Source organism: Balearica regulorum, chromosome 3, assembly GCF_011004875.1.
Source record: "Balearica regulorum gibbericeps isolate bBalReg1 chromosome 3, bBalReg1.pri, whole genome shotgun sequence".
NCBI lineage: Eukaryota > Metazoa > Chordata > Aves > Gruiformes > Gruidae > Balearica > Balearica regulorum.
Window position 1 is genome coordinate 24511073 of NC_046186.1, and position 12757 is coordinate 24523829.

The 12757-nt window shown below is 42.1% G+C and overlaps 1 protein-coding gene and 1 long non-coding RNA gene across 2 annotated transcripts in view; one reads left to right on the plus strand and one right to left on the minus strand.

Annotated features, from left to right (window-relative positions):
- The window catches only part of LOC142600924 (uncharacterized), a 782912-nt gene that overhangs the window by 704834 nt on the left and 65321 nt on the right, over positions 1-12757 (plus strand). The window contains exon 2 of the long non-coding RNA XR_012834404.1: positions 3250-3369. This is a non-coding gene — a long non-coding RNA (uncharacterized LOC142600924). The remainder of the gene's footprint in view (positions 1-3249; positions 3370-12757) is intronic.
- Positions 1-12757, minus strand: part of CSMD1 (CUB and Sushi multiple domains 1) — a 1232729-nt gene that overhangs the window by 280260 nt on the left and 939712 nt on the right. The window contains exon 18 of the mRNA XM_075747278.1: positions 2026-2214. Coding sequence (XP_075603393.1) covers positions 2026-2214 — 189 coding nt within the window. The remainder of the gene's footprint in view (positions 1-2025; positions 2215-12757) is intronic.

Here is a 12757-nt window from a genome sequence, read left to right on the forward strand (position 1 = left end):
AAAGAAGAAAAATATTTGACTCTGCAACATTCCTTGAAGCAGACATTAAATAATTTACATAGCTTTAAGTTTAAACTTTAAAATATTTGTAAATGATCTGGTTTTAGTTAGCTCTCCCTAGAAAATTATTTTCATTCTCCACCTTGAGATTGTAGTATTTTGAGAATGACACACTACTTAAAGGGAACTTTAGCCACTATGCCTCTGTAGATCATTCTTTTTCTTCTTTGTTGGCATGAAACAAAGCAACATGCTTTTCCCTTAGGGATTTATTCTGCTGATTTAATTTCTGAAGTTGCAATTTTGAGAACATCAGTTTTGCAGGTGAATGCAAAATGGTCATTTCAACCTCAGTTAAAACTGTCACTTTCCAAAAATTTGGGTCACACCTTTTTGAGCCTCAAAAAGCGAAGACGCTAACACAATGATTACCTAAAAGAAAGTGAGTTTTATTTTGTCTTTTTAGTCTAGTTAATTCAATGTAGTTGAATACTATAGGAAAAAAGAATACCCCAAGTGTAACCCTTGTATGCTGCTTGCCTAGAGGCCCTACTCCAGAAAGGCTTGAAATTTTCTATATGCTGAAAGTGGGTGAAGGAGCTGGGAAATAAGGTCTCTCAGTGAGTGAAAATTAACTAAATCTTTCTGTAGTTTAACATTCATATGCAAACAAAACAGTTGAATGTTAGTGTTTTAACTCAAAAATACATTCACAATTTTTAGTACAAAATGAATTGAAAAAGAATAGGATACTATTCAAAGTTAAGATTCCTACAATAGTTTTCTTCAACCCATTGCAGCAAACAAGCAAAAGAAACCCATAATACCAAAAGAAGAATACTGAAAATGCTTTACTCATTTTAAAATTACAGCTTTTAGAAGATTTGTGACACTTTTTTATCAACTGTGTCAAGAACATCCAGTCTAAAATTTGATCAGAAAATGCAGTTGAAAACAATAGTTTGCCTCTATCCTTGCAAAGGAGGAACAAGTTGTAATGCTTACAAGATGAGTGAGTTTGAGTGGTAGATTACTTTGCTTTGTAGTGGTTAAGAGTTTTTAACTATATACTTTGGTAGCTTATAAATTTTGTGCTTGGGGACAGAAGGGTGTAGTGAGAATTAGAAGCCTGAGTGAGAGTAAATGCTCAGATGCTTAGAACACAGTTATATCTTAACAAGAAAGAAGCCTGCTCAAGACAAATGTGCTTTTAAGGGTAATCATTTAGCAACCAGAATGGAGACAATAGGAAGTTTTAGCAGGAAGTTTAACGAAAGGAACTAATGGAGAGTTTTCAGAGATGCTAGGTTCTATCCCTATTGAAATACTTAGCTACATTTGGATCTTATTTTCTGTGGTTTCTAAAGAGGGATTTTGTAGCAACTATACAAGCATTCCACAAAAAAAAAAAAATAAATTATTTGATTCTGTAGTTCACAGAAAAAGAACTTTAAAAAAAAGAAAAAAAGACCACAGAAATATTTGCTAGTACAGTTAAGCATTTAAAAAAAAATGTTTCATGAAAGCTCTAGACAGTTTCATATTCCACAACCTGCAAAACAATTAATGAACAAACCAAAGTTTCAAAATAAAAATATGTCAAGAAAATTAATTACGCAGGCTGATAATGATCTGTTTTGGTACTGAGTATCCTAAATTTTGAGCAATCATTTTGGTATTCAGTATTATAAGTTTAAAATGTAAGTTAATTTTATTGGCTTTGCTTTGAAAATATTACTTGTATGGCACCATTTTCCTTCACAGTTGAACAGTGGCACCCTCTAAGAATTCTGATTTTTCTATTGGTGAATATATAGCTGTCAATTTCACTGTACCTTACTTGATTAAAAGTTTACAGAGATGTAAAATATGGCTTTTATTAACAGCAAAATCATTTTTGAAAAGTATGGATCTTAGTGTAATTGAAGGGAGGTAGTAGCAATGATAAGCTTAATTAGTTTCTCAAAAATGGGAGATTAACTTTCTTGGACTTTAAAGCTGCCATCTGAAGAACTTGACACTTACCATCACAGCTGGGTAACGCATGATTCCACTGATGGTTTCTTTCACATATGAGTGGTTCTTCATCACTCAGTGTATATCCTGGATCACAGCTAAAAGTTACTGTAGAGCGGATATTAAAGTTGTTACCGTGGCGATGGCCATTCACAGGAATCCCGGGGTCGAGGCAGGAATCTGATTCCAGAGTAACACCTGAAACACACACATTTAATTTGTTTATTTCTCCTTTTTTTTCAGATAGTAAACAGAAAAACTCCCAAACAAAACACAAAATGCTTAAGACATGAGGAAGAAAAAGCCTCCAAAAGATACTTGTTAGCACTGCCTGAAAACTGATGTGGGATATAAAGCACTTTTTCTAGCTGTTGTCACTGACTAGAGCAGAGTTTTTCAATTTTCAATCATATGGAACAGAGAAGCCCAAATGAAGCAGAAAAAGATTGGCGTTTTAACATATATTTTATCAAACAATGAAAAAAGAGCTAACAAAAGCACCAAACATCTGAAACTATAGGAAGATTTTAAGGCTCAAAGTATGAATACAAATTTTGCTAGTATATAAGTCACATTTGATCATTTCATTTCATGTATTAAATTTCTGATACTGCAGGACAATTCAACTTCCCTCTGTCATAGTAATGGTTATTTGACTTAGCAAAAGGCAGTATCGAAAAACTACAATTGATGAACTCAGAAACTACATGTTAATTCCTACACATACTATCCTATGCATCAAAAATAGACAATGAACATAGCTTACACAATTGTATAACTCTGTCATGGGTTGACCCTGGCTGAGGGCCAGGTGCCCACCAGAGCCGCTCTATCACTCCCCTCTTTCATTAGACAGGGGAGAAAAGGTACAACGAAAAAACAACTTATGGGTCGAGATAAGGACAGGGAGAGATCATTCTCTAATTAACATCACGAGCAAAACAGACCGAACTTAGAGAGGGAATTCATCTAATTTATTACTAAGCAAAACAGAGTAGAGGAATGAGAAATAAAACCAAATCTTAAAACACCTCCCCCCACCCCTCCCATCTTCCCGAGCTCAACTTCACTCCCGGCTTCAACCTCTGCCCCCCCCCAGCAGCACAGGGGGACGGGGAGTGGGGGTTACGGTCAGTTCATCACACGGTGTTTCTGCCGCTTCGTCATCCTCAGGGGGAGGACTCCTCTCATCGTTCCCCCGCTCCAGCGTGGGGTCCCTCTCACAGGAGACAGTCCTTCATGAACTGCTCCAGCGTAGGTCTCTCCCACCAGGGTGCAGACCTTCAGGAGCAAACTGCTCCAGCGTGGGGTCCCCCACAGGGTCACAAGTCCTGCCAGCAAACCTGCTCTGGCGTGGGCTCCTCTCTCCACGGATCCACAGGTCCTGCCAGGAGCCTGCTCCAGCGTGGGCTTCCCACGGGGTCACAGCCTCCTTCAGGTGCCTCCACCTGCTCTGGCGTGGGGTCCTCCACGGGCTGCAGGTGGAATCTCTACACCCCCTCATCCTCCCTCCATGGGCTGCAGGGGGACAGCCTACTTCACCATGGTCTTCACCACGGGCTGCAGGGGAATCTTGCTCCGGTGCCTGGAGCACCTCCTCCCTCTCCTTCTGCGCTGACCTTGGTGTCTGCAGAGTTTCTTACATCTTCTCACTCCTCTCTCTGGCTGCAAAAGCACTCTCTAACTGTTTTTCTGTTTCTTAAATATGTTATCCCAGAGGCACTGATTGGCTTGGCCTTGGCCAGCGGCGGGTCCGTCTTGGAGCCGGCTGGCATTGGCTCTGTCAGACACAGGGGAAGCTTCTAGCAGCTTCTCACAGAAGCCACCCCTGTAGCCCCCCCGCTACCAAAACCTTGCCACGCAAAACCAACACAAACTCTTATCTGACAGAAGGAGTCTTTAGTAATTATATCTTATAGCAGAGATTGAATAGTGTTTGGTAAATAAACCTGGAGCTATACACTGAACAAGGAAAAAACCCCAAGATTATCAAATGGAGGCTCATTAACTGAGCATTATCCTTTACACTTATAGTGATAGCAAACAATTGTGGAATTTAATCATGTAATGAGCTATAATGAATACATGCAAGGGAAACAAATAAAGACACTCTATTGGGATGAAAGGATTTTCTTTTATTTTCTGTTACTACATGTGGTGGGTTGACCTTGTCTGGTTGCCAGCCCCCTACCCAGCTGCTCTCACTCCCCCTCCTCAACAGGGCAGGGGGAGAAAATAAGATAGAAAATAAGATGAAAAAGGACATCACTTATCAATTACCATCACAGTCAAAACAGACTCAATGTGAGCAAAAATTAATTTAATGTATTGCCAATTAAAAATAGAGTAAGATGATGAGAAACAAAGACAAAAACTAAAAATACCACCACCACTACCCCTTCTTCCCATGCTCAATTTCACTCCTTCATTCCCAACTCCTCTACCTCCTCCCCGTAACCTCAAGTGATGCAGAGGGATGGGGAATGGACGTCGTGGTCAGCCCATAACAGCTCCGCTCTTCTGCTCCTTCGTCCTCACAGTTTTCCCATGGTTGACATGGTTTAGCCCCAGCTGGCAGCTAAGCGCCACGCGCCACTCGCTCACCCCTCCCCCGGCGGGATGGGGAGGAGAACGGAAAAACAACAGCAAAGCCTCGAGGGTTGGGATAAGGACAGTTTACTGGGACAGCAAGGGAGAGGGAAAACAATCAACAACAGTACTGACAACAGATAGTAACAATGGGTGATAACAGAGAACGATTTACCGATCCACGACCGACCAGCCGGATGCTCGACCCGTCCTGGAGCCACGCTGAACCCGCCCCTGCCCGACTAGTCCCCTTTTATGGTGAGCATGACGTCACATGGTATGGAATAGCCCCCGGCCAGCTTGGCTCACCTGTCCTGGCTCCTTGTGAAATTAACTCTATCCTTGCCAGAACCAGGACAATGGTCCATCATGGGTCCTTCCCACAGGCTGCAGTCCTTCAGGATAAACATGCTCCTGCATGGGCTGCAGCTTCTTTCAGGGAATATCCACCTGCTTGAACATGGGGCCCGCCATGGGCTGCAGGGTGGATATGTGCTCCACTGTGGTCTCTTCCATGGGCTGCAGGGAAACATCTGCGTGGGGAAACTCCTTCTTCTCTGACCTTGGCATTTGTAGGATTGTTTCTCACATTTTCTTTTCCTCACACCTCACTCACCTACGCAGCATTTTGCCCTTTCTTACATACGCTTTCCCAGAGACACTCCCACCTTGGCTGTGGGGCTGAGCCATGCCCTGTGGTGGGTGGGTTGGAGCTGGCTGGAACCAGCTGTGTCCAGCACAGGGCAGCCCTGGCCTCTCCTCACAGCGGCCCCTGCAGCCCCCTACCGTAACCAAAACCTTGATGCCTACACCCGATACAGTGTGTCATGTGCCTGAAACAAGAATGACTGAGTTAGCTAGAACCTCTTCAGTGGATGGGGACATTTTTCCTTCTTCTGTAAGAAGCTGAGCACATACAGAGAAAAACCTTGAGAATGCTGGCTGTGGTAGATAAAAAGAGAACTGAGAGTATGAAGGACACAGCCAGCAGGAAGCCTGCAGTAAAAGGAAAAACTAGAAGCTGGCTGAAAACAGCAGGTGGCAAACACATAGTCAAGCCTGAAGATAACAGAGAGACCCAGAGGAGCCTGCGTAGAATTTTTTGCAACCCAAAAAACCACTGACTTGTTAAAAAAACCTGTCCACAAAGCGACAGGAAGTAAATGGGGGGGGCGGGGGGGGGGACACAACATTTATAAACACTTTAATGGTTTTCCTCATGTAATTATTTTGATCTACTTTATTTTGAAAAATTATCTGTTGTGGGTCTGTTTAAATAACACCAGACTTTTCAGTTTAACATCCTTGTTAGCTTTTCGGATAAAACCTAGACATATCCACCTCAAAGCTCTGGCACCCATGGCTTTAACTTAAGTATTTTCACATTAATTTTCACATTAATTTCAGTATTTTGGTGCTGGGTTGGAAAGAATGCTGTAAATTGGCATGATTTCATATGGGTGATGTCATCACTCATAGATGCTGTGAAAGTCTTGAGCAACATTAGTTCTGCTGGGGTCTTTAGAGATTTTAGGTTCTTGCTCACAGGTGACCTGAATTTCTAGCATGACTCTTTCCAGTCTACTTTTTACCAAAGAAGTTCCTTCCTCAAAGCCAACCGCTGACAGCACAAAATTCTCTATAGCAGGGCGTTAGGCATTTCCTAGCTCCTTAGTCCCCTAAACACATCCTGAAGATGCTGGTCCTCTCAGCTGCCCGTGTATCTATAACCGTTTCTATGGACGTTGTACTCTCAGTTTACTGCTTTTACCCTGCTTTAATTATCCAGAACTACCGCAAAACCTTAGGAATGAAGTACAAGGAGTTCAAATCTAAGGAAAAAAAATATTTATCAGGGCACTAAAGTAAAGGTTTTAGAATTATAGATATGAGGGTTGGAAGCAGGACTACAAACAAAACCAAAAATCTCATAAATAATGCCTAGCTTGCACAGAGAAATATTCCCTGTACCCTCCAGCTATTCTTATATCTCCGTTAGAATTCAGATTTGAAAGACTATAATCTAGTTTTCATGAGGTATCCCTGTCATACTTAAATTCTAGATGAATAAGTTTCTTCTAGATTTGACTGCATGTTCTTAATACAAATGTACCTTGTGAGCTGACACACTACATTTTTAGATTCCTTTCACCTGTGTATTGGTTCTGGCTGGAATGGAGTTAATTTTCCCCACAGAAGGCCTCACAGCTTTGTAGAAAGGTGGTGATAACACAGCAGTGTTTTGACTACTGCTAGCAGTGCTGGCACAGCATCAAGGCTGTCTCTTCAGCATTCCCCACCCCCCACTAGTAGGCTGGGAGTGGGCAAGATCTTGAGGGTACGCAGCCAGGACAGCTGACCCAAACTGACCAAAGGGATATTCCATACCATATGACATCTGCTCAGCAATAAAAGCTGAGAGAAAGGAGGAGGAAGTGGGGGCATTCATTATTTATGACGTTTATCTTCCAGAACAACTGCTACACATACTGAAGCCCTGCTTCCTGGGAAGTGGCCGGACTTTGCCTGCTGATGGAAAGTAGAGAATAAGTTTTTTGGTTTTCCTTTTCTTCTGCATGCGGCCTTTTGCTTTATTAAACCACCTTTACCTTGACCCATGAGTTTTTTTCCATCTTATTTTTCTCCCCTGCCTGTCTTTCTGAGGAGGGGAGTGATAGAGTGGATTGGTGGACACCTGGTGTCCAACCAAGGTCAACCCACCAGAGTCCTTTTTGGCACCCAACATGAGGCACAAGACAATGGCAGTTTTGTATTAAGCGTGCTATAGCTATAGTAGTTATTAAGTGGCAAGCTCCTGTGTGGGTCACAGAGTTTGTTGGCTGCACTGCTTATCTTTTTATTTTGCTGAGCTTGGGAACATGTTAATACAAATAATGGCTCTGTGCTCTGCCCTGGCACTGATGACCTTTCTGTCCTGGGAGAGCTATTTTGTGGGGACGATGAAGGAACTTGGGAGCATGCTAGTACAAACAATGATTATGTGCCTGGCCCTGGCATTGATGTTATTGCTGTGCTGGTGGAGCTATCTTGTGGAGAAGGTGGCGGAATACATCTCCTTCTCCCTACCCAGGATTGATGTGGATGGTTTTATTATGCAGGCTCCCAAGGTCCTTGTTCACCCTTATGTGAGCTGTTTAATACTACTAATTAATACTGTTGGCATATTATGGGTTTTGTGGAATCCAGTTTCATCCTGGTGTAAGAGAAGACAACTTTTGAGTGAGGCGATACTGAAATGTGCCCTGAGGCAGCCAGTTCCTGGGTAGCCGGGTGTATGGAAGAATTTGAGCAGGTTCCTGGGATGGTTATCAGCTCCTCTAACCTGGGACTTTACATGTGAACACACAAGCAACCCTGGCAAACTGACACACCACCTGATAGAAGGGTGCCTTACCTACCCCAATGAAAACCAGCTGCTTCTGTCACTGTAGTGGGGCCTGGCCTGTGCCTGTCAAGCCACAGTTCAGTACTCTCAGAGGACTGTGGTTGAGGCAGGGACCAAACTGCATCTGAGAACATCCTGGTTGGGATAGGGACCCAAACAACAACTATAGTAATTGCCCCCGTAGTGAAAAAGAAACGGTGGATAAGGAGAACAATGGGTGCCTATCATCGATTAGTAAGGGAGGAGGAAGAAGAGGAAAGGTTTGATCAAGAAGCTGGTCCTTTGACAAAGAAATTGGAGGAAGGAGTGAGAGAAATCAGACAGAAAGCAGAGACTACCTGGTCCCTGACCTCATCAGAACTTCAAGACGTGGAAAGATTACAGCCACCAGCCAGATGAGTGGATTGTTGCCTTTGCTGCTTCGATGCTGGGATAATGGAGCCGACAGTCAGCAACTGGAAGGTAAGGAAGCCCAACAGCTGGGATACCTTGCTAGAAACTGAGGAATTGAGAGAGGAATTGGAAGAGGCAGAAATTTGCAGTCACTGGAGATGACTCCTCTCAAATTTGAGGGCAAGATATCCACTCAAGGAAGATCTTGTGAACTCTCCAGGGAAGTTGACTACCACGGATGAAGGCATCCAGTACCTGAGAGAATTAGCAGTGCTGGAAGTCATCTACAGTGGTCTAGATGATGATGAGGTCTCCAAAGATCCAGAGGATGTCCTGAGCACATGGGTCATGTGGAGAAAGGTGATTCAACGTGCCCCAGCATCATAGTCTAACAGCTTGGCAGCAATGTGTTGCCTGGATATGGATACACCATCTGGGGAGAAAGTGTCGTCTTGGCTCCAAAACTTTGAAGAAAATCTCTGTACCTCCTTATCCCCACAGGCCAGTGCCTTGGCTGTCAGGGGTGCCCCAAGAAATCAGTCCTCTCCTGCCCCAATCAGAGGGAAAGGTGCCTCAGTGGTGCACTCTGGTTCTTCCTGCATGACTGGGGGAGGACATGAGGAAGTGGGATGGTGAATCCACCTTTAAGCTGGAAGCCCATGTACATGAGCTGAGAGGGAAGACAGCTGTTAAGAAGGGGTCACCCAAGAAGGCTGTCAGTGTAGTTGCTGCAGAGACACAAGAAGGTAATCAGTGATCTCCCAGACACAGAAGAACTAAAATCACCTCCCTTGATCCTGGCACTGCAAGGGTCAGACAGTGAATACTGTGACCAGGAACAAGAACAGACGGTCTCTGCCCTTGGCCAGGAGGAGGAACAGGGACGACTGAATATACTGGACTGTGGATTCAATGGCCTGGCATATTAGACCTACAGAAGCTTTGGTACACATTGGTGCACAGTGTACACTGGTACCATCAGGGTATAGGGGCACAGAACCCATCCGGATCTCTGGAGTGACAGGCAGATGCCAAGACTTGTCTGTATTGGAGGCTGAGGTGAGCTCAACAAGGGACAAGTGGGAAAAGCACCCTATTGTGACCAGCCCAGAGGCCCCTTGTATCCTTGGTATAGACTATCTCAGGACAGGGTACTTCAAGGACCCAAAGGGGTACTGATGGGCTTTTGGTTTAGCCACTGTGAACACAGAGAAGATCAAACAGTTATCTACCCTGTCTGGTCTCTTGGAAGATCCCTTCGTTGTGGGATTGCTGCAAGCTGAAGAACAGCATGTGCCAATTGCTACCAGGACGGTGCACCAATGGCAATATCACACAAACCGAGACTCCCTGGCTCCCATCCATGAGCTGATTCATCAACTGGAGAACCAGGGAGTCATCAGCAAGACTCACTCACCTTTTAATAGTACTATACGGCCAATGCAAAAGTCTGATGGAGGGTGGAGGCTAACAGTAGTCTATCATGGCATGAATGAAGTGACGCCACCACTGAGTGCTGCTGTACCAGACATGTTAGAGCTCCAATAGGAACTGAAGTTGAAGGCAGCCAAGTGGTATGCTACAACTGACATTGACAATGCATTTTTCTCAATTCCTTTGGCAGCAGAGTGCAGGCCACAGTTTGCTTTCATGTGGTGGCGTGTCCAGTACACCTGGAATCGACTGCCCCAGGGGTGGAAGCACAGCCCCACCATTTGTCATGGACTAATCCAAACTGCACTGGAAAAAGGTGATGCCCCTGAACATCTACAGCCTGGCTTGAATTGCTTAATATAGACTCAAAGAACCCTTTTAAGTCTATAATATTCTCCACTGTATGTGCCCTAAATAAATATTGTGTATGAAATTTTAACTTTGATACACAATACATTTTTTTCAGACAAACTATACTTTATGTTTTATGGGATGTTAAAGTAGATGGAGTAGCGCTCTTAAAATTCCTTCCTCTTAGGGCACCCTTCCACCCCTGCCTCAACACATCAACTGCTTTGGGATTCTGAATCACATATAACAGATAAATTTATCAGTTTCTTTTTGAAATGATAACACTAGATTACATTGATTACACTGTTTCAGATTTTTGCAAGGAGACCAAAAGCTGTAGCAACCCTATCAGCTTCCAAATTCCTGATTGAAATAGTGGTGCTATATAAATAAAAAAAATCAGCTCAGACAACAGAGCTTCATTTTCAAGGGAAATTATTCAGTATGTAAGATTTAGCAATCATAAACATAGCAGAAAAGAAATATTTTTTCTTCGCTTCTTTGGACAATGATTTAAGTTTTTTCTTAATAGGAGATAACTTAAGACAAGCTTAACAATGGGCAGTACTGAAAGTCCTGACTACAAAAAGATAATATTAAACTATATATGAGAAATTCTGGCACCACAGTGATAAATTTTGGGCTCATGGTTGGAAAGAGTTGATTTAATAGTATTCATAACAACTAGCCTATTAAATTAAAGATTAAAGTCTGGGTGAAAACCATGTCTTTTCTCTCCCACCTCACATAATCCAATATTTCTCAAGACCATGCTCTGTAGCTCCCTCAGTAAATGCTCCTTCCACTCTACTCCATGTAGCAGTGGCAATTAGATCAGCAGATAATTCTATCCTACAATTTAACCGTTCTCTTTTCAAAGGAACATAACACACAATTCAAAGTAAACAGCAAACATACAAACAAAAGATTTTGTACATCACTGAATAATTGAAAAATATGGACAGTCATCCTCAAAAACTTCACTCTGTCAATATTGACATTTCATCAAACATTTATCAACCTGTTGTTGTTAGCTGTATTAGATGCTTCATTGATTATTAAAATGCACATTTTGCAAACACTTAGAATTATAAGTGATTTTTAGAAACTGGTTTAATCATTAGATCCCATCAGATCTCTAAAGAGGAAATTAATTTTCTGCTGTAATGCATGAAGCACACAACAGCTGTACAGTCTTATATACTACATACTCATATATATCATACACCTATACTTTTCTCTTCACAGATCAAATCGTTAAAATAATTTTTAAAAATAGAATATTAAAATATAAGATTGCTAAGAGGTTGTCTAAAGAATGCTTATTGCACAAAAATGGATGAAGAAAATAAGTTTGGTAAGAAAAACAGAAAGCAAAACATGGCTGTGTGCTATAACCACTATGTTACCCATTCATGCTAGCCATGGAGCAGTTGCTGTGTTATGCAATGAGTCTCAAAAATGTTTTGAACAATGGAAGTGTTTCACCTGGAAGCTAGAGTGCTATTCTTTGTCATCAGTATAGAATCACCCCAAACATAAAAAAAGGCAGATGAGAAAAGCAATTTTTTGGACAGTAAGAAAATAATATTGCTTAATAAAAAAGTTGATCATATAGGTAGGCTTACTCTAACTATTAAGGGAGAACAGTGTAAATTATCTTTGTTTTGAAAAATGCATATTTTTTAAAAACATAGAATAGGTGCTTGCTTGTCAGAATGTGATTCCAAAAATTAGACACAGAGGCCACACAGTTAAATTAGGAAAGAGCCCATTCTCTGGCACCAATTTCAAAACATGATTCAGCTAACACTCATACAGATAAAATCTTGCCCACTTTAAGTAAGACTATTGCCTTTTGAGAACAGTCTCTGGCTGAAGTTATTCCTAGAACTATGTCCAGGTACTGTATGGGAAGATGCTAGCTGGCATGGGTTAAAATCTTGCAAGGGATTGTGCTCAAACTATATGAATCACAGAATCGTAGAATGATTTGTGTTGGAAGGGATCTCAAAGATCATCTAGTTCCACCCCCCGTGCCATGGGCAGGGACACTGCAAGACTGAAGCTAAGACTTGAGATTTTCTAACTTACTGGATCAGATATAGCTCAAGTGGCCAGAAATGCTTCCCTGTAATTTTACAAGGGTAAATTAGACTCAAAGAACTGCAAGCTTGCTTACACACTTAGTCCTGGTGTTCTTCCAGTGGCTCCTAAGAGTGCAGCGGTGAGTGACTGCATTTGAATTGTTTGTTATCACAATACTGACACTAAATCAAAATATTGTTACATCACTAAAAACTGTGATACAGTCAACAAATTTAAAAAAATTGTGTTAGAGGAACATATTAATGATGTTATAAAGGAGTAGGGGAAGCAAAGGTGCTTGAAAATGGGAAGAGAGAAGTGGGAGAGTGACGGTAGTGGAAGGGGGCAGAGGTAAAGAATGAAAGGGAAGAGGCGGGTCATGCTATTATTACAAGAGGTTTTTTTCATTCCTTCTCCATATAAAATTTGAAAAAATCTTTCTCTAAATAATTTCTGGAGGGTATTTCCAAGTGACAGAGC